At 49.6% G+C, this 24,414-nt stretch overlaps 1 protein-coding gene across 4 annotated transcripts in view; it reads right to left on the minus strand.

Annotated features, from left to right (window-relative positions):
- Positions 1–772: 772 nt before the first annotated feature.
- GRAP2 (GRB2 related adaptor protein 2) overlaps positions 773–24,414 on the minus strand; it is a 60,677-nt gene continuing 37,035 nt past the window's right edge. For 2 of the 4 annotated variants that reach the window (XM_032346210.1, XM_032346212.1), the window contains 7 exons: positions 19,064–19,155; positions 12,106–12,197; positions 9,078–9,197; positions 5,628–5,796; positions 3,146–3,334; positions 1,772–1,894; positions 773–1,155 (listed from right to left, as the gene is read on the minus strand). In XM_032346210.1, coding sequence (XP_032202101.1) covers positions 976–1,155; positions 1,772–1,894; positions 3,146–3,334; positions 5,628–5,796; positions 9,078–9,197; positions 12,106–12,197; positions 19,064–19,141 — 951 coding nt within the window. In that variant the 5' untranslated portion in view covers positions 19,142–19,155 and the 3' untranslated portion in view covers positions 773–975. Of the gene's footprint in view, positions 1,156–1,771; positions 1,895–3,145; positions 3,335–5,627; positions 5,797–9,077; positions 9,198–12,105; positions 12,198–16,827; positions 16,946–19,063; positions 19,156–23,749; positions 23,755–24,414 lie in introns of those variants that run through there. The other 2 variants (XM_032346211.1, XM_032346213.1) reach the window with 2 other exon arrangements.

Genomic DNA, 24,414 nt, shown 5'->3' on the forward strand with positions numbered 1-24,414 from the left:
CGCAAAGCATCCTCAAAACATGGGAAAACAAACAGAGACCCAAAGAGACACCCTTGTTGCCATAAAACAATGGCTCTCAAATCCCGCTTTCTCACCCCGGGCTTCTCAAACATTTTACAGAGTCTCAAAGCTGCTTTCTTGGTATCCCGGGAAACAGAGGTGACTCCCAGGTAAGCCACTGGGGATTTGTGAAAATCCCTCCATCTCCCAGTGCTTGGCTCCTCCGGGTCTCTGATTCTCCAGGTCAGCCACAGGGAGGAGGATTAGCCGAGGAACACGGGCTGCAGGGAGGTGAAGGTCCCCGCTGAGCGTGGAGCGGGACACCAGAGCGGGACACCAGAGCGGGAGACCAGACTCGCCCCGGCTGCAGGACACCCCCCCCCCCCCACCCAGCGCCAGTCCTGCCTTCACGGGCCCCTCCTGCTCCCAGCTCAGCCCCATGGGGCCACGCCTTTGTTCTCAACCCAGCTGAGCCCACCCTTGTAGAACGGAGGGAAGCTGCCTTGCAAACCCTGGAGGTGAGCAGGGCTGGGAGGTAAGCGGAAATGGGCCGCCAGACCCGCCCTACCCTGTTGTTCTGGGACAACCCCGGGTGTGGATCTCCGCTCTTCCGCTGCTCTCGGCCAACAGTGCCAAGGCCAGGAGGAAGCAGGGCCGTCTGAAGGACGGGGAAGAACTGGGAGTCTCCTGTCCCTGCCCCCCACCCTCCAGCTTTCCCACAGCCTTCCACGCGCCACTGAGGGGAGCAGAAAAACAAGTATGAATCTAATTCTTCGCCTGACTTCCTTTCATATCAACTAAGTAACCAACGAAATCGCCAATAAATTACTACTATAAAATGCGCGCGCACACAGGCAGAGGTGTGTGCGTGTGCGCGCACCCGTGTGCGTATCTGTAGATGGCCCCGGCTTCTCTTCCTTGCCCTTCTCCCGCAGGCAGCTTCCGATGACAGCCTCTGACGCCCCGGGAAGGGCCTCATCGGATCATGGGTGCCACGTAGTTGGCGGGGAAGAGGCCCAGTTTGTTGTGCAGGCGGCCGGTCCACCAGGACGGGTTGGAGCTGTCCAGGACCTCGACCACCTCTCCGCAGCGGAAGCCCAGTTCGTCATCCTCGAGGGCCTCGAAGTCATAGAGCGCCCGGGCCCACCGCACTCGCTGTTGGGGGAAGCACAGAGGGGGTCCCGCTGAGCCGTGGTGGGGGGTGCTGGCCCTCCGAGACGCTGTCTCGCAGGAGGGTCCTGCCGGCTCCCACACTGAGACCAAGACCTCGGCGAGGACAGAAAGCAGACCCCACAGCCCAGCCCCAGGCCTGACCTCGGCAGAGCCCACCTGAGTCGCGCTCCGCACTCAGGACTTCCACCACCAGAGCAGTTAGTCTACCAGGCCCCAGGAGCATCCTTGACAGCTACTGCCTGGGCATCTATGCGGGTCTTTTGACTCTCTCCAGGTGACAGAAAGGATGGCAGCATGCCCAAGTGAACAGTGCCCGTGTTACGGCCACCCAGGGAGACGCAGCGCCAGGAAAAGGACAACAGCTCACGTCCGCTACAGCCCAAGCTGGAGCTGAAACGCGAGGTGAGGACACGGCCCGGTGGCGGGACAGGACAACACGCAGGCTCGGCTGGGCCCCAGAACTCCTCCTCCTCCCAGGAGCGCCCACCGCCTCCACTCGGAGCTCTAAGCAGCTTGCTTCTCTCCGGGAGGACCAGCCCCTGCTCTAAGTGCCCCTCTGGCCACCCTCATGGAGCCCAGGGAGTGAAAGCCTACGTACCCCGGCCACTTGGAGCTGCACGGGATCCGTGTGTCTCCGGTGCATGAGGGCGGCGTTCATTTCGCTGCCCACGCCCATGCCACAGTGCCCATCGTTTATGTCAAGGCTGCCTCCTCGGCGGTCCTGGGAACACATGTAACAGAGGACCTGTCACCATACCATGTCCCTGTCAGGCCCCCCGGCGCCTTGCTCAGATGCCACAGACACAGCAGTGCTCCAAGGACACTTGCTGCTGGTGACAATAAACCACAGGTGTTGGGGGCAGGGGCGGTGGAGGATGGCACAGGGACCTTTGATTGTGAAGACGATGCCAGATTTCATTCACTCAAAGAGTATTTATCAGGCGCCGACCATGTGTCTGGTACCGTCCTAGTCACTGGGGATATGTAGCTGGAAAGAAAAGGTCTTTGTCTTTGGGGATTGTCGGTTTAGACGGGGAACTACACACATTTAAGTGATAACTGAGCTGAGAGAATGTCTAAGTCTGCCAGGGTAATCAGAGAAGGCTTCCTAGAGGAGGTGACACTTGAACTCTAGCTTTAGAGGAGAAGGATCAGCCAGCAAAGGGCATTTTAGGCAGAGGAAAGAGGATATAAGATGCCGCCAGGTCATGAGAGAAAACACAAAAGACCATTCTGGTAACTAAAGATAGTGCAGAGTTGCTGGAATGTGTCTTTGCTCAGGGAGTGGGGAAGGTGGGGCGTGGGGGTGGTTTAGAGGGAGGCAGCAGCAGATGAGGCTGGGGAAGCAGATACGGGCAGCCTACAAAGGGCTTTGTGTGCCCTACTAGGGAATTTAGGATGGATGTTATCTGGCTGTGTTGTCCATCTCGGTAAGCGGCCCCAAACCCCATCTGGAACAAAGCAGGGAGTAAGGAAATAAGCAAGCGGGGCTCTATTGTGGGTGTTAATCCGTTTTTCTCGTGGCTCTCCACAGCCAGATGGGTTAGGGGGCACGGATAGATCTGGAACTGCGCTGACAGGGAAATGAAATAACGGTTCACTGAATCCTCAGGGTAGGAGTGTGCGCGCGCACCCGTGTGTGTGTGTGTGTGTGTTTGTGTGTGTGTGTTCAGGCAGGGAACCAATGAATTCACAGGGCCTTCTTTGCCAAGAGCAGTTCCCATATCATATTATCATATTTCTGCCAGTTGTGAGGTCCCGGGTATCCGTTATGAACTCTGTGAGTCCTCACGAGGCTGGGCAGGGCCCGAGACACTCCTCCCCACAGTCCCAGGACCACGACAGTCCCCAAGCCTTTGTTCGCTCTGTTTGCATCTGGTGTTGTGGGGGATTTTCACACGCTCCGTCCCCAGGGTGGGGGAGCAAGGCGTCTTCCCTACCTCACGGCGCCCACGTCATTCCTCTGCGGTACCTGGTGGAAGTGGGGGTGCTGCAGATAGCGGTGCTGCTGGGCCGGGGGTGCCGGGGAGTACTGCGAGGGAGGCGGTGCCGGGTGGTCCGACAGCTTCCGGATCATGGAAGGCCGCATTTCTTCTCCCACAGCCCCACTGAGGTGCGGGCCTCCCTGGGGCCTTCGGTCCAGGCTGTTGCCCCGGTGACCCTGGGAAAAGATGATGAAGATGATGGAGATCCGTCCCCCTTGCGCATCTCCCGGCCCCCCAGCCCCGCCCCCCCTTGCTGCCTGCTGTTTCCAGACTTTGCCCACGACCTCTCCCAGAAACAGCTGCCGGCACGCGGGCAGCCTCAAGAGAGCCCATGGTTTGGACTCTCATGGTTTCAAAAATGGTCTCCAGTTTCTCAGGTTCTCCTGGGTTGGAGACTCGGGCTCCTCTGGTTCACTTTTCCACGTGCTACCCATTGAGTCCCTACCCAGCGGGCTTGTTTCCCTCTCTGTAATCAACCTGAAATATTCTATCTTACTGACACAATGCCACCCCTCCTTATCGCGTGTTGCCACACCGCCAGACACCCTACCCTCCCCATAAGCTCTGCCATTGACTCTGCCTGATTTTGAACTGTCATTTATCGCCTGGTGATAGGGCCCCAAACAGCAGCCCTCTTGCGGCACCATGGAAACCAGGCCTGGTGCTGGGCACGTGCTGGGAAGGAGCACGGCCGTTCTGCTTAATGGCACCACAACCTTGTGACTCAGAGGTAATTTCTTGTTATTTTTATTTCACAAGCAACTACACAGGGCCTGGGCTTCGTACATGCCAGGTGCTGCTCGAAGTGCTTTACAAATATGAACTCGTTTCATTCAGTTTAATGCATCTTAGGCTATCCCTCTTTTCTCTACATGCACATCCTGGTAAATTAATACCTCTGTTTCTTGGTTTAAATAATTCACAAAGTCTCAGTAAACCTTTGTTTTTCTTTCTGAACTTGACATGCCCTTGCTGGGACACCCTTTTCTCCTAGGACTGTCCCTTCTTAGGCTTACAATCAACCAGTTGCCTGAGATGGTTTTCTCCACTTCCCCCAGAGCACCTGTTGCTTTAAAAGCCTCAAAGCCTTTCAAATAACTCATTCCAGGGATTTCAACTGTTTTAACTACTCCAGAAATGCTTCTTCCTAGAATACCCATTTCTTTCTTACAATGATGTTGTTTCCTTTGGAAGGTATTTTATATGTTGTGTGCATGTGCATTTTCTAATGGGAAGCAAGTTAGCATTTCCTTGGTGCCTACTCTTGTCCAGACTCTAAGGCATGTGCTATCACTGTATTATCTCATTTAATCCTTACAACAACCCAGTGAGGGAAGTATTATATTCTCTCCATTCTCCAGATGAGAAATCTGATACTCAGAAAGGTTTCTTGACTTGGCTAGGTAATAAGGATAGTTAGTGATGAAATTAGGATTTAAAGTTAGGTTCGGGGCACCTGGGTGGCTCAGTGGGTTGAACCTCTGCCTTCGGCTCAGGTCATGGTCTCAGCATCCTGGGATTGAGCCCCACATTGGGCTCTCTGCTCAGCGGGGAGCCTGTTTCCTCCTTTCTCTCTGCCTGCTCGTGATCTCTCTCTCTCTGTGTCAAATAAATAAATAAAATCTTTAAAGTTAGGTTTGTCTGAGGGTGCCTGGGTGGCTCAGTTGGTTAAGTGTCTGACTCTTGGTTTCAGCTCAGGTCATGATCTCAGGGTCATGGGTTCCAGCCCTGTGTCAGGCTCCGTGCTCAACTCAAGATTGTCTGCTTGAGGTTCTCTCCCCCTCCCCTGTCCTTCTGCCTGCTCTTGAGTGCTCTTTCTCTCTTTCTCTAAAATAAATAAATAAATCTTTAAATAAAAAAGTTAGGTGTGTCTGATGCATTTTCTAGTAAAATAGTACTCTATATTCCACACCATTCCAAGAGCAAGCATTCCAGATCCAGTTTTTTTCTCCAACACCCCCTGCCTCCCTTTCGCTGACAAAGCTCTCCCTGCCGCCTTAGTCCCAGACTCTAGGCGGCCCTCCTACCTCCCCATGTGTGGGCCCCTGGCCTTCATCTTTGGGCAACTCCTAGGCTAGGCTGGAACTGTGATGTAGTACTATCTATGCTAATAAAACAAAGCACCCACAATTAAGAGCTAATGTTTGGGACGTGCTTGTAGCACTGTTAGGAGCGATGTCAGGGAAGGGGCTTACGTGGTGTCCTCTAACCTTCACCACCATCTATGAGCTAGCTGTCACCATCATTCCAGTTTTATGGATCAGGAAACTGAGAATCAGACAACTTTCCCAAATCACATGGTTGGGAAGTGTTATGAGATGGTTTAAATTGAGGTCTGACTTTGGACTTATTCTTTCTTCCAGAATCCTCAGAGGAAATGCTCATCGAATGTGTTGTCTCGATGGGGTCACATAGGACTCCTGTTGTCTAAAATCTGTGGACTGGGGATGATCGGGACCTGAGGCATACCTGATCCTCTCGGGTTCTATCCCTCAGAAAGATCTGCTTCTGTTTGGAGATGGAAGTCGTCCTGTAGTAGTCCACCAGCTTATTTAGAGATGGAAACTTCTCTGTCCATAGGAAGTAATTACCCTTGTTGTCTCTCATGACCTTGAAGTGCTGAACGTCATCTTCATGCCTAGAGATCAGGGTGAATCCAAATTGTATATTACATGGTGACAATGTTCCCATGCCCAGGGCTGACTGCATCCAGGGTTGCTGGAGTTCTGCTGGGGCAGGAAAGGGGATGTGGAGTGCCTGCCCATCACAGGGCGGGTGTGCTGGCTCAGTCAAACTCTCGGGGGGAGATTGGTGCACGGGACTGCTCAGGACATGGGCAGCATTAGAAGGGATTTCTACATCAGCAGAAGATAATCTGTCTTCTGACACTGGAGCCAACCTTTTATAAGAAAAAAAAATGTCCGAGCACTTCAACAATGACCAGGTCAAGGACTTTTTACAATGTTTGTTTGAAACGTGGCAATGCCTATGTCCTGTACGACGCCAAGGACTCCACCAAGGCTTGGAGGGGAGAGGTTTTTCACCCCTGTTATCTTTCCATTATCAGAAATACTTTGAACCAGTTCTTTTAAGCCCATAAACTAGCTCTGGACAGTAAGAGACTGTCTTGAGAAATTTGTCACACTTGGTTCTCTACTTAATGGAGATCTCTTGGTCTTGGTTTATGTTTTGCATAAATAAAGTTACAAAGTATTTCGAACCTTTGGGGAGAAAAGTGTTATACAGCCATGCAGTGTTTTGATTGAAAAGGACCTCTGAAGAGGCGCCTGGGTGGCTCAGTGGGTTAAGCCTCTGCCTTCAGCTCAGGTCATGATCCCAGGGTCCTGGGATCGAGCCCCGCATTGGGCTCTCTGCTCAGCAGGGAGTCTGCTTCCTCCTCTCTCTCTGCTGGCCTCTCTGCCTACTTGTGATCTCTGTCTGTCAAATAAATTAAAAAATAGAAAAAGAAAAAGAAAAAGAAAAGGACCTCTGAGGTTGTTTAGTCCTGTCTCCATGTTACCCATGAGGATGCTGAGGCTCCAATTGGTGGAGGGGCTTGGCCAAGGTCACTGTGAGTGATTGGCAGAGCTGAGGTGAGAACCCTGGCTCTCTGATTCCAGTCCAGTGAATTGAGCCTGTCATACCATGTACACGTGCCAAGTTCTTTCGGTACCTTTTGACAACAGCTGGAATCATAGTGATGGGAAATATTTCTATCAGGGATGGAGAAATTGGATGTTACTCATCTGGAAAGGGAGAGCTTGGCCTTTACTAATAGCTCCAGTCTTTCCCCATCACCAAGGCATTCTCTTTTCAATGTCAAGTTTATTCGTCAAACAGACATACATTTCTATCTAAAAATAAACCAATGATACCAATTGCCTGATCCAACAGAAAGGTCAAGAATTTAAGGAGAGTTGGGGAGTGAAGATACCTCTGAAGATTAGTGCAGGTTTCTTAAGGATGGACTCAGTGGTTCGTGTTCAGAGGGGACAGGAATTTTGATTGATCTTCAGTCTCATCTTGTGAGCTAGGCTCTGTTCATGGCCAGGTGAACCCATACGGGGACCTCTGCTTGACTGCTCTGGGCCAGGAACTGACACTCTGCAATCACTGTGTGGTCTTCTCCTTGGTGTTGGCCACTAACAGATGCTTCCTTCGCTCTAACAACACATGGCTTAATTCATAGTCATTACTCCTCACATCTGTGTGTGGAGGAGGAAATATTCTTGTGATATAATTATTCACCCACCACCTCTTAGTCAAAGAACTCAGAGTGAGAAACATTAAACCCCCCGCCCCCCATGAGCTGAGAGGATGGATGTCAGGCTTGCAGCCAACCCTCTGGACCATGGAGAGAGAGAGTAGCTGCACCATTGTCTCAAGTTCTAAGAGAGGCAGAAAAAATGATATAACTCAGGGCTCTAGCCTCTAAAATCTAGTGTTTCAGACTCTTAACAAATGCTAAGTGATAGAACCACAATTAGCTCTTAATTATCTTTGCATGACAGAAGGCAGATGTATAAATAAATAAAAATGATTTTCTTTGGAATATATTAAGCTACATTTCTGCATAAGATGTAGTAACAATTATGGTAATAATCACAAGAAGCTGCAAGCTTCTGTAAGAGACTGTGGCAGAAGTCAAGGCTGATCGTTTTGGAGAATGCACCTTACTGGAGGAAATATAACCCACGATTCCTAGGTAAAAAGCCACAGTGCACTTCACGCAAACCAGAGGCACCAAGAGATGCCCTTCAACATAACCACTTACCTGGTCCAATCTGTAATCAGAACCCTTAAGAGAGGTTTGACTGTAAGATTTATTAATAGAGCAAAATTGCATTAAGACCTAACAAATTTAGAATTTGTGACACTTCAATATTGGCCTGAGCTAAAATTTCCTGTTGCCTAAGCTGTGAAAAAAAAAAAAAGTTTTAGTTAAGGAAAATTAAGATTTTAAGCAATACTGCAAGGGCAATGCTAATGAGAACAAGCTATTTTTGAGCACTGTGGAGGCACACGTGCATACAAATTGTTGACCCCTTATTCCTAAGTCCTCCCTACCTATTCCTTAAAATAGCTGTTTAAAATGGTGAAGTGCCCTCCGTTCATTACCCGAGATTGGATTTACGCACCTAAACCACTGAAGCTATATGCCTTTCAGTGTGCACTGAATGATCCAGACCAACATTTCCTGTCAATGAACCTGACAGGAGGTTCCACTGTACAGGTGGTCACGTCTCCTCCTGCACAGATATCAGCATTAACTTGTGCACTTTCACATGTGGTCACCCTGCCTGATGGGTGACTCGTGATCCCAGACATGCTGACCACACGCAGTGCGCTCAGACTTGGGGTTTCTGAGCGCGGGGCTGTGTCATGTTTATGCCCGGACTGACTCATTTCCTCCCGGGTGCTGCATGTTAGTGAGATTTTGCTGCTCCGGTCCCTCGGCCCAGCCCTCCTCGGCTCGGATGTATCGCTGTCAGTGTGCTGCATTACGGTGTGCTGAGCTGGCCCTTCTTTTATGCAACCGCCTACAACAATGACTTGGGATTTTAATTTTCCTCTGTGGCTTCTTCAGACACATATCAGTAGTGGAAGAAAAGGTTTAGATTTAAACCCCAAGAGAGATGTGGACAGCTGGGAATTCTTCCTTCTCCTGCCCCACGTCCCTGCACAGATACTCCCTGAATGCCTGCTGAGTGCAAGGTACTGGAAAAGGCACAAAGGTGAAATAGATTAGGATCCTGTCCTTCCAGAAGCACTTTGGCTAGAGGAGGAGGCAGAGGAACATATATGGCATCCCAGTTGATATGACGTCTGGACCCCATGGCCACCATGTCCTTGAGCAACAGGTCACATTCAAGAGGTCACCCCATGGCCTTAGCAGTCTGGGTTGGGAATGGTGAGTACCTGACGGAGATGGAGAAGTCCCCTGGGGAGCTCTGGCTGGCCCGAATGATGAAGAAACCAATCTCCTTGCCCATAAGTAGGTTCTCTGCCTGGTGTCGTGAGAGACCTTCATGAAACCATCTATGGGATGAGACAAAATCAGAGAATCTTGTGAGATGCTGGGGTGGTTGGAAGGGGAGGGGGAGAAGCGATGACCTAAATGGACGGAGGCTGGGGACTCTGGTCAGTAGCGTGCGGACAGAAAGAGAGGAGGGGCCGGGGTCTCCGAAACCAAACGTGCGCTAGGCAGCTTCCAGGCAAAGCAACTGAGTGTTCCCCTGATGCGCTCCCCTTTGTTCCTTCCCTCTAGGAGAAGCCTCTCTCTAGCTCGGAAAACCTGAATCATGGAAATGTGCCACTGCACCAAAATGGGACAGCGTGGGAGTGACTCACTGCGGGAAGCAGCCTCCTGCTGGCAGCCCTGTGAGGGATGTCACTAGGAAAGATCTGCAGGGACAGATGACGCACCAGGACGACAGGAACCCCTCTGGGTGCTGGGGGGCCGGAGCCGGGAAGCCTTGGGCTCACGCCCAAGCAGAGAGCTCAGTGGGCCCCCTTGGAGCCCAGGGACCCTGGGGATCTGGGTGGCGTGGAGCTAGGCTAGCAGCGGCCAGAGAGCAGAGTCTACGCAGCCAGCTCTTGGGAGCTCCCCCAAATCCAGGAAGGTCATCTTTACTGTGGAAAAGAAGGAATGGAGAAGAAACTCCTTTTTCCAGGGACAGTTGGGGTGGCAGCCCCCCGCAGTGCTGTAGCAGGTGGCAGAGCCTGCTCGCAAACAGAGGCTACGGCCTGAGGGCAGGGAACCAGAAACCTCTCAGCCACAGAGCAAAAATGAGTGTTTGCTATCACTCAGCAGTGCTGCCTGGGTCGGGTCCATTTCCTCCAAGGTGGCTGCTCAAGGGCTGCCCCTGGAAGGCTAGTCTGTCCATCCCTTTAGGGTGAAGATCTGACACGCTTCAGAGTCCTTTGTAAGCAGTTCCTGTGCTCTCTAGAATTTGGGAACCTGACCTGCAGATAGGAGTGGCAGGGGGGATGTCCTTATTCCAGACCGGACCCTGCAGGGGAAGTGTGGTTGGGCCGTGAGGGGCCCGAAGTAGAGGGTTTCCGGCCGCCAGCTGCCTGGGGATCCTATCAGAGTGTCTGCCATGCTTGGCCACAGGGCTGAACAAGCGACCACCACAGCTTGCCTTGCGTAGGGAGTGTAATGGGGCTGGAGAAAGGAACAGGGCCTGCTCCACAGCAGCCATACCTCGAAGGAAAGATTTTGGACGAGGCAGCGAGTGGTTAGGGGATGGTCTCAAATTTTCCAGACGATTCGAGGACAAATACACATTTGTCACTAACCCAAATACACGTTTGTCCTCGAATCGGAGCTTGATACGTGACTTTAAAACGGGCGAAAATGTCCACACACTACTTTTTAAACGGGTAGGCAGGGGTATATTTTCACCCATCATTCCAAAGCTACTCACTCATTCATTCAACTGTTTTTTTACCAAATACCTACTACGTGCTGGCCTTCTGCTGGGAGCAGGGGACGCAGCGGTGAGCAGAGCAGACAGGAAGGCCTGCCCTTGGGGAGCTTCCGTCCTATCCTGCAGAGACCGCAGAGACCCCAGAACCCGCCAGCGGGCCCCAGAGCCTACTGAGACCGCGATAAAAAGACTTCAGGGGGTGGGGAGGAGTTAGAGATGAGAGGGCAGACGAGTCTCCAGAGGAAGGACAGTGGTAACTGCAAGGGGACTTGGGATCATGAATTTTGGGTTTTGGGGGGTTTTGGGAGGAAGATGGGAGAAACTGCAGCATCTTTGCTGAAGGGAATGACCCAGGAGAGAGAGACAGAGAACTGATGTGCGAGAGAGGGAGGAGGAGTTTCTGCTAGAAGCAGACGATTCTTTCCAAACAGCTGCAGGAAAGGCATCCTTGTCTGAGCGCAGTTGCAGGAGGTGGGGGGGTGCAGTGAGTCAGCGGGGGGTTGGGGTAGAGGGGCTTTTCTGGTGGCTTCCTCTGTCCCAGTGATCCCGGAAGCAAGAGCCCCGAGCCTCGAGGGCTGTGGGGGAGGGGCTGGAGGTCTGAGGAGCAAGAGGGTGGCAGGTAGTCTTCTAGAAGGGCCTCTGGGTGGCTTAGTTGGTTAAGTGTCTGCCTTCCCCTCAGGTCATGATCTCCTGGGATCGAGTCCCGCACTGGGCTCCCTTTCTGGCGGGGTGTTCCTCTTTTCCCTTCCCCTGCTCATGCTTCTCTCTCTCTCTCTCTCTCTCAAATAAATAAAATCTTTAACAAAAGTAGAAGATCACAGGGCAGCCTCAAGGGTTGAGGTCGGTGGTCGTTCTGCTGGTTCAGTGGCCGGCCCTGGTTCAAGGTGAGCGACGCTCCTGCACCTGACCAGAGTCACCAAGACCACTTTGGGTTTCTGACAGACCTGCGCTCTTTTGAGCCAGACAGTGACTCTCAGAGATTAGATTTCTATCTAACCCTTGTGGTCAGTTCTTGAGACAAACGAGACCCAACCTCTATTTTCCTTTTTCCTCTTGATGAAAGGAATTTCCTCTCCCCGCCAATGGTTCTCAGGGATCTGAGATCTGAGATCTTCTCTAAACGATTTTAGAGAAGGCAGGGAGCTATTTGGGATCCCTGATGAGGATGAAGACCTTGGGAGGTAATGGGGACATGCCCACAAGGACAAATCTGGGCGTGGGGTGGCCAACAGCGCCCCTGATGGAACTCGTGGAAACCCTGTGATTGCAATTATAGATGAGTTTGGCTTATAAAACCTAAAATAGGTGATCCGCGCGCATGGTGTAAGATTCAAAAGGGAATGCAGCGAAATGCAAATCTCCCTCCCACCGTGGCCTTCAGAGGCGTGGTTCCCTCTCCAGAGGCAACCAGTTTTGACAGTATCTTGGGTATGCATAGATAATTTTAGTGACTGCTGAAAAAGTAAGGGGAGTGTGTGTGGGTAGGCCCCTGTCAGCGGGCTGGAAATACTTACTCAGGAAACTGGATGTCTATAAAATTCTTGGGCACATATCCTTCTTGGCTCCCAAGCTCCGCCTTGAACCACTCCTGTTGGTTACTTAAGATCTACACAGAAGAGAAGGAAATACAGAGACTGTAGGGAGGACACAAAGCAAAAAAAAAGGGAGGGGGGCTGCAGGGTGAAAAACACCCTTTCAGATTTAGAGGGAAAAAGGCCAAGAGAACCACACAGGCACTCCAGTCGGGGGGCAACACGTTTCTCTCTGGAATTTGGCTTCTTTGACCCCGAGCATTTCTGACCATGGGTTCCGCCCACACATGGAACCCCACCATGGTGTGGACTCCCCGACTCAGCCCTCGGGGGATTCTCTGCATATTCTGGAAATTCATGGGTCCCAGATCTCAGCCCCCGATGCTCCTCATTTGAGCCAATGCTGGAAAGGCAGGAGTGGCCACCCCATGATTTCTTCTTCTCTGCCAGGTAACCAAGGACCTTTAAAAAAATGTAATATTTTCTTATTTCTTTAAACAAGCCAATTAAAACTTAAAACATCCAGTGGGGCCAGCTTTGAAAACAGTAACTTTTTGTGTTCACACTCCATGTGTTTCACAAACAATTTGGACGTAACTCAAGATACTTGGGATGCCTTTTCTAAACTTACTTTTAGTGCCAGATCCCGAGCAAAGCCAGAAGTTCTGTCTCCTGGTTATATGGTCCTTCGTTGACTGTGACCCCAAATGTTACCGCTTCCCTTGATTACTCATATGAGTCTATGTGGCTCTGTGTGGCTTCTGGTTATTTCAGAAAATGTTTCACTATTAAAAGACAAATGTTTGCCCCCAACCTCCACTGAGAATGTTTCTAAAGTCTGTGGCATGGACTTGAACAAGAATGGAGATGGCGGAGCCAAGCGATGAAAAGAAGCTTGGCGATGTCACTGAACCCCAGTGAGCTATGCGGGAGCCCTCCTCCTTCTGGACTTTGTGTGAGAAGTGATCAACCTGCAGGTTGGCTCAGCTGTATTCAAGTTTCTGCTTCTTGCAGCTGACAATGCCTTAATTGGATGGAAGTGTTATGCTGAAGGAGAAAGCAGAAATGGGTAGGGAAGACTGCCTGGAGGAGAGGCCTGGGGACGAAAGGAGTTAACCCAGGCTAAGTCTGCTGGTGCAGGAACTTCTGGGATGGGAGGAAGTGGGGTGCATTCTGGGAACGAAAGGCCTAGGCCTGGCGGGCGTTGAGACTGTGGTCCCTGGGGGCAGAGCCAGGGGAGAGCAGAGGCACAAGGCCATGTGACCCACGTAGAAAAGTCTGGACTTTTATCTTGAAATGTATGGGGAGCCGCTAAAGGCTTCTGAGCCTTTAGCTCAGAAGGAAAGGGAAAGAACACAGTAAGAACTAGAGCCCAGAAAGAGTTCTATGCCTGAGCACGAAGACAGACTGCAGGGGGGAGGTCTAGGAAGGCAGGGTAGTCATGCTGGCGAGAGGTGAGGGGCTCTTTTAAAGGAACCTGGAAGCAAAGTGTGCAGGATTGCATGACTGTTCTCTGAACCAAGGGAGAAGGGGATTCTGGGAGGGCTCCGGATTTCAGCCTTGGGAGACTAAGTGGGTGGTGATACCTTGGCTAAAATAGAAAGTACAGTAGGAGGAGTGGGTCTGAAGAAGGGCTCATGGGCCTCAGACTGCACATGGGTGAATCCAAGTTGCCCCTGGGACCGTCTGAGAAGAAAAGCTCAGGGAGCAGCGAAGGTGTGTGTCTGGACTCAGCAGAGATGTTGGGGCTGGCGTTTGGGATTGGAGAGTCATCCTAAAGCAGGTGGAGTTGAAGTCTGGGTCCCACAGGTTTCTCTCTTCCAGAGACGGGAAGAAATGACGAGAGCTCACTAACTGATATTTCTAATGTCACCCCGAGGTGGTAGAAAGGGGCCAGCACTCTGAGCTTGGAATGAGAAAACCTAGTTTCTAGCTTGGCTCTGTCACCAGCAGTATGACCTTCGACAAGTCAACGAGCCCCCTGAAAAATGGGGCCAGTAACAACCAGCTAACCCCTCACAGAGCTGATGCGAGGATCAGGTGAGGCCTGGTACCTCGAAGTCCTTCAGAAAGGGTACGCTGTTTTTAAAAACACAATTCTGCAAAATGTGGTATTCTCAGGAGGGAGGACTCCAGCTCTGAAGGACATGGTAGGGTTTATAAGTTCTTTAAAGTATTATATGTGCATGTTTTGAATTTAATCACTTGTTCTGAAGAAATAAAAGTGTGTCCCATATTTGGGTTCTAGAATTGCTGAGGACAGAAAACTTTATAGTTTCTAACATCAAATGTGACTGCTGGTATCACTAAGGACACGTGGGTATGTGTATGCCGAGGGGGGTAGAGTGGGGTAGGGAGCAGAAAATCTAGGTCAGAAAAAGAACTAGGAAACTTGGCACACAAAGAACATAAGGACATTTCACTCCATGCCTTCACCGCCCCCCCACCAATATATGGCTTTGGAATTCCTTTCTCCCATCACACAGGAGTGAGATGTTTGGGCTGGGTAGCCAATGTCAAGTACAAGGTGAGCAGGGATACAAGAGGCCAATTGGAAATTGGCTCATCACGGTAAGAATCAACTTTGTAACTTAGTTCTCCAACCTGAAACCAGCTGTAATTTTAGTAATTGTGGCTCATACCCATCTACCTCCTGTAGCAACTGAAAGATTATCCCACAATGCCGGCCATTTCTCCCACCACCTGGTGCTCCGTCTGCCTGAGATCGTGTTCCCAGAGAGGTGAATTTACAGGCTTTTTATGGTGTATAGAAGGCAAGGTTTTAAAAGAATCTCACTTTCTGCAAAGAAGAGTGTCTGGGGGGAGGTGGTTTCTTCCTGCCGTTGCTGGCCCAGGGCCCCACACTTCCTGTTCTTCTCATCTCTCTGCCTATTCGGTTCCCTCTATCTCTTGTCCCCATCATGAAAACCTAAGCAAGGGGTTCAGTCTGAGCACATGAGGTTTTAGACTTCACCTTACGGGGTCTTAATTCTTATAATGTTGCTTACGAGAATAATTTTCTGGGTTACATGGCCTGAGAATAAGTTAGACGGGGGAAGAGGACAAAATGTACAGTTGGGAGAATTTTTTAAAATTGGATGGAATTATAGCTCTTAGAGGCAGAGCAGAAATCTGAAGTAGTGGAGAAGTTAATTGATGTAGGATTAACTCTAACAGCTTTCAGGTCACTGTTTTAGTAGGAAGAAATGGAGTTGAGCTGGACACGTTACAGAAGCAGGTAGAAATGGACTGGGTCAAGAGACATTTTTTAAAAACGACCGGCCAATTTCAGAGGGAAATGCAAGTCGGGTGCTGTGTGTAGCTACAGGTCTGGGATGGGGTGGGGGGTGGAGTTGAGGCACGAACATGAAACCTCCAGCTCCTGATGTCAAACGTGTCTCTCACAGGAGAAGCGGGATCGAGTTATCTGGCTGGAGTTCCCCGTCCACCATCTTGTTCACCATCCTGTCATCTAGTGAGTACCTGCTGTTGGCACTTAGGTGCTGGGAATACAGATATGAATAAGCTGAGGGCTTTGTCCTGGGGAAGTCACAGTCTGGAGTGGGTGGGTTGGTGGTGAGCTAGTCAGACATTGTTTGTGCCTTCTAGTGAGAAAGTCTGTTTAGTCTTTTAGCAGGAAAAGCCTAGGAGGAAAGAGATCCCAGGAGTAGATTACTGGGGCAGTCAAGAGCCGCCTTTGGAAGCACTTGCAAGATCTTGGGGCTCGTGACCCATCTTTGGAGTGGCGGAGTAGGGTTGCGGTGGCTCGGAGAGACCCACAGGCACATCACTAGCCACCACGATGCAGAACCGCGGTGGGGCTCAGCCAACAGGCCCCTCTCCACTTTCCTTTCCACCGCTAAGCGGCAAGGGACAGAATTTGAAAAGAAGGAGAGGTCTGCCCTTCTGATGGACTTCTACACGAGCCTGCAGAAACGCAGTTTAACAATTCAAGCCGTTGGAGCGGAGCACCTGTTTGGGGCCGGGACTTGTGTGGGGCGCTGCTGTGAACACACAGAGATGAACCGGGCATGGTTCTGCTCTCAGGGAGCTCACAGACCAGTGGAGGAATCAACCACTCATTCACTCATCAAATGTTAGGGAGGGTCAACTCTCTGTTGGTTTGGACACGGGTGGAGCCAGCAGTCAGGATCCCGCAGGGTAAGGGCTGTGATGAGAGACGGGTGTAGAGGGTGCGCAAGGGCATGGCTGTTCGTGGATAACGCTCATGGGAGCGGAGATCGTCAGTGCCTTGAATGAGGTGTGCGTGTACAACGCTGTGCGAGAGCTGAAGCGGGAGTGATTAATTTTGCTGGAGCCATCGGGAGAGCAGAGGGAGTGAGGCTTCCCAGGCATGGTCAAATACGTGTGTACAGGAAAGAGGCATTCGGAGCACGGGGAGAACCTGACACAGCACAGTGTGTATATGGCAGTGTGACCTGGGGCATTGCACACACAAAGGTGTGCATGTACACGTGTATGTACATTTGTGTGTATGTACAATTGTGTGTATGCACAATTACATTACTAGATCTTTGCAAGGTGACCACAGTTAGAAGTGTGTGCATGGGTGTGCATATATGTGCACGTTCATGGGCAAGAGCTTGGTGAGGTTAGAGAGGAGGTTGGGACAAGGTGGCTTGAATTTCAGTCAGTTGGTAATGGAGAACCACTGAATGCTTTTGAGTAAGGAAGTAATCTGACCTGATTTGTCTTCCAGAAAGATCCTCCTGAGAGCAGTATGTTGAAGGAATAAGAGACAGCAGGGGATGAAGTTAGTCCAGGGGCTGTGGCAATGGTCTTACTGGCAGCAGGAATGAGTAATGTTGAAATAACGGCAACTGTTTATGAAACATCCACTTTGAGCTGGGGCCATTACCTCTAATCCCTTCCAGAACCCTGAAAAATAGATACGGTCTCCACTTACAGATAAAGACAGTGAAGCTCAGAGGAGGTAAGAGACTGACCCAAGGACATACAGTTAGTCAGCAGGGATTCAAACTCAGATTTACCAGTTCTAAACTAGTGCTTTTTACTTCATCAGATCGCTCTCTTGTGAAGAAGGGGATTGCTTAAGAGATCTCAAGAAAGAAAAATAGTCAGGGCAGAGTGCATGTTTAGGAGAGAGGCTGAACCCCATTCAGATCCAGAAGAGGGACAGTTAACAGTGTCAAATTCCACAGATGCTCCAGTAAGGTCATTACAGTCCACATTAAAGAGACCACTGGTGGGGTGCCTGGGTGGCTCAGTGGGTTAAAGCCTCTGCCTTAGCTCAGGTCATGATCCCAGGGTCCTGGGATCGAGCCCCACATAGAGCTCTCTGCTCCACCGGAAGCCTATTCTCCCTCTCCCACTCCCCCTGCTTGTGTTCCCTCTCTTGCTGTGTCTCTTAAAAATATAAAATATAAAAATATATATATATAATATAAAATCTTAAAATATAAAATCTTAAAAATATATATATTAAAAAAAAAAGAGAGGTCACTGGTGGGCTTACAGAGAGTGTTGGGGGTAACAGGCAGATTCCAGAAAGTTCCAGTGGAGTAAATGGGAACGGAGGAAGTGGAGGCACCAGCACAGAGAACTTCTCCCAGTGTTACAAGCGAAGGAGAGGAATGAAATCAGGAGGTAGATTGAGAAGCAGAGTTGAGGAAAGTTTTTTTTTTCCCCCTTTTCCTTTTCTGAGGAATAGGAAACCCTTGAGCCAGATATTAGGTTCTGTTTGCAATGGGAGATGAGGGGTGGGGTTGGCCTATGGCCCCTAGAGTGAGGCTCTCTATAGTGGTTGATAATCCCATGGTCACAATATCCCATAGAGAAGGGAGGGGCTGTTCACCATGAGACAGAGAGGTCACCCTCTGTGACCTTGGTAAGATCCCACAGATGTGAAGGTCACCTTTTCTTGGGTCAGTGGCCCAGGTAACACTTTGACCTTGAGAAGCTCCAGCACTGAAGACACCCTCTTCACAATTACATTACTAGATCTTTGCAAGGTGACCACAGTTAGAAGGATGAGTCCCAGGGTGTTCAAGTTCCAAACCAAGTCCTCCTACCTGGTCTGTGCTCCAGGGACACTTTCTGAGTCACCCTGTCCCGTTCTGCCAAGGTTCCCTCTACAGCAAGTGAACTTCTTCATGGAGAGCCTGGCCTCAGTGCTGCTGTGCAGTCTGAGAAGGCCCAAGTGGGCTGCTGAGGACCAGGGGTCGGGATTTCTGGGGGTGCTCTGAGGCAAGGTGGGGGGGTGGGGCACGGACATCACAGAATCCTCAAAGGGCCTGTGTAAGGGTTTGTGTTTTGCTCCAAACAGGGCCTAAGATGTAGGACTTGAGCCTGTAAGTACCGTGCGTGGAATGTGGAAGTCCAAGGCCTCTACAGCCCTCCAAGCAGCCACTACAGCTCAAGTGTGGGTGTTAGGCAAGTTCTAGGGCGTCCTTAATGGGGCCGGTGTGCGTGGCCTCTACTGGCCCATGTCCTCTCCAGCTGTCTTTCCTAGGCTGTCTCCCTGCACCTTCCTGTTAAGTTCCTCACAAAGCTCACTGAATGCTCACCCCCACCCCCACCATTGAGCTCAAGGTCAGTCCAACTCAGGCTCCCTGCATTCCCTGACCACCGAGTTCCTGCCACCCTGTCTCCGCAAGGTGGGGCCACTTGTTCCCTCACCTGTGATCCCTGAGCACTTAGACAAGAATATCTGTCAGAGCTCTTCAATGGCTTTCTTCCCCTCTCCAGTCCACAAGCATCTCAAGACAAGGCTGGTGGCTTCTGCTAAGGGATCCCGGGGTGGGGGTGGGGAGCCCAGAAGGAGCCCTTCTGATGGAAGTGAACTTCTCTTTGTGTGTAGCGCTTAAGAAACAAGGGCATGGGTTGTTAGTGAACTTGGGGACCAGATCATAGTAACCTAAATGCCCCAGAGCGCCCCAGGGGGCCCTACGGCACCCACCTTCAGAACGTCTCCAGTGTGAAAGCTCAGTTCGTCCTCGCCTGAGGCGGTGAAGTCAAACTTGGCAATGGCTTCCATGTCCCCACGTGAAGCTGGAAGACAAGTAACGTCCTCATTATGCCCTCTGGCCAGAGAAGAGAGCACGGCAGCGGGCCGTGTGGCAGGCTGGGCGGGTGCTAGGGTCCTGGCCCAAGGCCTCCAGGCCTGAGCGGGAGGCCCAGGCCCACGGGGAGGGCTTTTAGATCCTGGGAATTGCTGCGGGAGGGAAGCCTGTAGGATGTGCTTCCCCGTCTTCCCCGAGTCCCCATGCCCCAGGAACAGGGAGCGGAGGCCGGCAATGCCTGTCCCCTTCCTTTCGTCTCCCTTTGCCTGCCTGGTCGGTCACCCTTTCTGGGGCATCGCTGCTTCCGGTTGATAAGGACGGAAGACTTGCTATCATCTCTAACTTGGGGCTCGAGGGGCTAGAACGACTGTTCTGTAAACATCGCCCTGAGGCTGTCCCTTGGCGGCTATATTTAACCAGGCAGTGTTAATTAGACAGATGCCATTTTCTCTTTTACATCTGAATCATTTAAGAGAATTAGGCCGCGACGGCCAGTGGGGAACGCAGCGTCCTTCCACATGGCTTGAGAGTGGCGCGCGTTCTGGTTCTGGAGGCAGGGGACTCGTTTAGTCAGCCTCCTTGTTTCTATGCCAAATACAATTTGAAAAATTTCATTCTGATACTTCTGCATCAAGTTAAAATACTCTCCCCCCCGCCCCCCGCCCCAGGAATACACGAGGCCTATGTGAAATAAAAAAGTTAGCCTACAAATGAAATAGAGTTTTAGGATTGTTTTTGTTTTTGTTTTTTGGGTTTTTTAGGACACACTGAAGCATGTCTGTAAGAAAGAGTCCTGCTTTTGTTGGTGACAAGATGTATGATTTTGTGCAATAACTAAACCTCTTGAGGTCTCAGTTTTCTCATCTGTAAAGTGGGGATAATAATATTCAACTAATAATAGGGGTGCCTGGGAGGCTCAGTCAGTTGAGCCTCCAACTCCTGATTTTCCTCAGATCAGGATCTTAGGGTCGTGAGATCAAGGCCCACGTCAGGCTCAGCACTGGGCATGGAGTCTCCCTCTCCCTCTGCCCCAGCACTGTGCACACACTTGCACACACACTCTCTGTGTGTGTCTCTCTCTAAACAGATAAAAAAAAATAGTCCTTAAAAAAATAATTGTATGGAATGAATTTATCCTCAACAAAGGTAGCCTGGCCAAAAGCAGCCTGAGTTTTCTTCTGATTTCTCCCATCTTTTATGAACTTTCCTCTCCGAGATTTGGTGTTTATTCTCCATGACCCGCAAATCCTCTGATTCTCTGCTAAGACAGTTTGCTGTTAGGACAGCCTTGGAAGCTGTTGTTTGGCATTTATGTTTATCAGAATTTGGCTAAGTCTGAAACCCTTTTGGTTAGTCACCTCACACCCAATGGCTTTCGGTAACGAGTAAACCAGGACCACAAACATACTTTCAGTGGGAATTTCCACCCAAGGGGCAAGATTTGGGTAAATGAAGAAGGTGGCTGCCGGTGGGAGAGTGCAGCCCGCAGAGTTCGGGGGGTTAAAGCCAACTGCCACCGTGGTCACAGTAAGGGGCTCGGTTCTCTGATTTTTCACCTTTGCTTAGTCATCCAAAGGCAATTTATAGAGATGACAATTATCCATCCTGAAGATAGATATTAAGAAAAGATGTTTCAGGAGCCAAAGTAAAATGTCAGAGTTAATTGTCTGAGCTTTATCACCATCCAAAATTTATTTCCAAACAAAAATACATATATACTTTTTGTACCCTTTCTTCAGGATCTGTCCATCTAAGGCAAATTAAAACAGTGACCTTGGATGGCCCACTCGACAAGAAGGAGTATTCTGCCCTCCTTGGTGAGTGCTAAATGCTTTTGCTGATTTGCTTCACCTTGTGGCTTTAACATGAAAAGCCTCCCCTAATTAAGGCCCTTGCCTTGGGTTTGTGGGAAGATGTGATGTCTGCGGGTCACCGTCATGGTATCCACAGCAGATATTGGTCACCTCAGGAGAGCAAGTGTCAGGTGAATGGTCCTGAAATCCAAGATCCCATTTCTATGCAAATTTACCTTAATAAGCAGGATGGAGACAAGGGAGGGCAAATGCTAAACGTATTAGAAAATCACATAAATTAGGGTTGAAAAAATATCCCAGGCATGCTCTAGATGTGACCTTGAGCTTGGGAAGATCTTTTGTATGTTACGTGTGGCTTGGATGCAGCCTGGGTGCTTGGTACAGGCTGGTCGGGTGTTACCTCGGTGAGGAGGCCAAGGCAGAAGCAGCATGGCTTCTGAGAAGTGCCTCTTTCCTCTGCCTTCTCCCAGGATGCAGGTAGTATGGCAAAGCCAACTTCATGGGCACATCACAGAACTCCCTAGTTTATAATATTAATCCTGGCTCCAAAAACCCAATTAAACAGGCCCACTCTTCATGAAATCACTTTGAAAAAATGTGTGTGCCTCCCATTTCCCATTTCCATTTGTGAAATGAAATCTGCTCAGATGCTGTTTGGTAGGAGGGAGATGTTCAGGGGGGAGTGGAGTCAGTTCTATTTTCGTTCCAAAACCAAGGCTTTGCAAATTTCTCCCCTTGAATTTACCATTCTCTGCTTCCCTAATAGCAGTGGCAAGCCCCAGGGGTCTGTCTTCTGTTTGATCATAAAAATTCATGGAAATTTACATCCCATTTTTCTATATCCATTAGTTCTAATTTTGAAAACTTTTAAACTACCACCAGGGAAAAAGAAAACTGAACTAACGTATTTTGTTCAGTATTTATCCATTCGTTTTATAGTCTGTACCTTCTAGTATATATATATATTAATATATATATATTATATTAAAAAACATGGTACCAACAATTCCAAGACAGAAGAGACAAGGGCAGCGGCAGGGGAGAAAGGGAGCCAGCTCGAGTTCAAGAATGCAATGGAGCTTTCTAGCTGCTGTGTGCAGTTACAGCGCTCCTGACCTCAGGAGGAGATGACCAGAGACATCTCTTTAAAGAACCTCACGGACGGATTAAATGTGTGTTTCCATCCAGGGATCTGCTTCTGAAATGCTGCCGGCTACAGAACGTGAATGACAAGTGACCGTGTCCAGGGGCAGGCAAGCCGCCTCCCCTGCCCACTCCGACCCTGTTGCCTATGCGGTTTGTCCAGGAATCCTACCTCAGAACCATGCAGGGCTCCTGCCCTTAACATTGGCTCTGCTTCTCACCATCCCCTGCGTCTCTCTCACTTTGCCCCTTCACGAACTGCGTGCCACATCCATTAGCAGCCCCGTGACAGATCTGCTGCGCCATTTGGCGACACCGCACAGGACTTCCCCAGGCACGGTTTTCTCTGCCCCTGCATTTCCATTTAAGCTTCTTTTACTATCAACAAACAAACAAACAAACAAAAAAAAAACCCACCCAAAACAAAACAAAACAAAACCCTGAAAAATATTCAGGCTTATATACCATGAATGTTATTCTACTTCTAAAATACAGTCACCACCAAGGATGAACACAAAAGCCACGAGACAGCTCTTTTAAAAGAGCCGCCATGAGAAATCCAGATTAATTGGATGTGCTCAGAAACACGTAGTTACCCTCAAAATCATACCAGGCGAGAAACTTCTTGAAAGATTTCGGCTCCTCCTAAGTCGGCTATGAATAGTCAAGGCTTCTGTTTTACGCATCTCTGAAAAAGAGCAATTGCGTAACACCACGAAGCTGTTGAAGATTCAGGCTCAGGACACAAAGAGGGAAGGAGCTGGGTCCCAAGTACAATCCGCAGCACCACCACCTCCTATTTGGCCTGGGAGAACCCGAATTTAGATATTATGTGACTTGCACCTGTTTACACTGTAATTCAGTTAAGCTATTTTTTTTTTTTTGAGAAAAACACTGCTCTTTATAAATACCTGCTTCAGCATTTTATCAGGATGGTAACAACAAATTAAGTTTTATTAATTTATCTTGTGTCTGGAATGCTGTGATAGAACAGTGAGGAGTTTACATGAAAGGCCTCTGAGCGCAGCTACAGAGAGGAGCTTGGCTAAAAATATAAAATTCTCTGGGCACTTTAAGTTCACATAATGTGGACATTCGGAACCCACAGCCTTCCTATTCGTCAGGCAAAGCCCCTCCTGGAGTCAATGAGATGGCTGAACGCTTACTCCCTGCCCTGAACTGACAAGGTCAGTTCCATTACTTTCCTGAAGTAGGAAACCTTCCCTGCCAGGAACAACAAAAAAAAGATTATAGGGAAGCCTCACTGTACACAATGGATATGTTCTTGAAAAGTTATTAGGAATAGAGTACTTGTAAGTGGCATCATATTAGCACACATTATAGAGGCTCATTCTATAAAGGAACCCCATGGTGCATCCCTTTTACAAAATGAAAAGGAAAATTTGTTATGCAAATAACTGCCTTTTAATTTATCTGTTTTAAAATCTGCGTTATCATGCATCTATGCGTCTTAAAACAGAGCACACCTGTAAATCCTTCTAGTGCCTCTCAATGTGAGTTAAATACATGTTAGTTTCCTCTCTTAACTCCCAGAACGTTTTTTAAACACCTCTCCTATTGATAGATAGGGGTCCACCTTGGAGTACAGAACAGGAGCCGTCAGACCTTTTCTGTAAGGAGCAGAGAGTAAACATTTTGGGCTTTGCGGTCTGTATCTCTGCCACAGCCACTCAACTGGGCCGCTGTAGCCAGGAAGGCAGCCTGAGAAGAGTACTGAATGGGTATAGCAGGCTTCCAATAAAACTTTATTTATGGACACTAAAATCTGAATTTCACATAATTTTTACATGCCACGAAGCAAAAACATGTGATGGGTGGAACTGGGGGCCTTCTGGCTGTAGTTTGTGGACCCCTGGTAGAGACCCTTATATCTGTATCTTTCTTCCCTAGTAGCCTGGAAACTTCCTGAGGGCAAGAGCTGTAGCTTCATGGACTGAGTATGGGCTTAGGAGTAGATAGGCCTGGATTTAAATCCAAGATGGGCCATTCCCTTTCCAAGTGTCCTGTTTCTCTGTCCATTAGACCGGAGTGACCACATCTATTTCACGGGGGTGCTGTGCGTCCCAGTGTGTAGAGACATGGGCACACAGTAGACATTCCCTAAACGGTCACAGGGGTTGGTGTTACTGATTAGATTCCCTACAATATCGAGCCAGTGCTTACTTAGTAGGCACTTAGTAAATGCTGAGTGAATGAAAACCTGATAAGCGACCTGCCATCAGAGTTACAACTGTGATTGATTTCCGCAGGGAAGGCAGAGGACCCATTTA

The sequence above is a fragment of the Mustela erminea genome, chromosome 6 (genome assembly GCF_009829155.1).
Source record: "Mustela erminea isolate mMusErm1 chromosome 6, mMusErm1.Pri, whole genome shotgun sequence".
Lineage (NCBI taxonomy): Eukaryota > Metazoa > Chordata > Mammalia > Carnivora > Mustelidae > Mustela > Mustela erminea.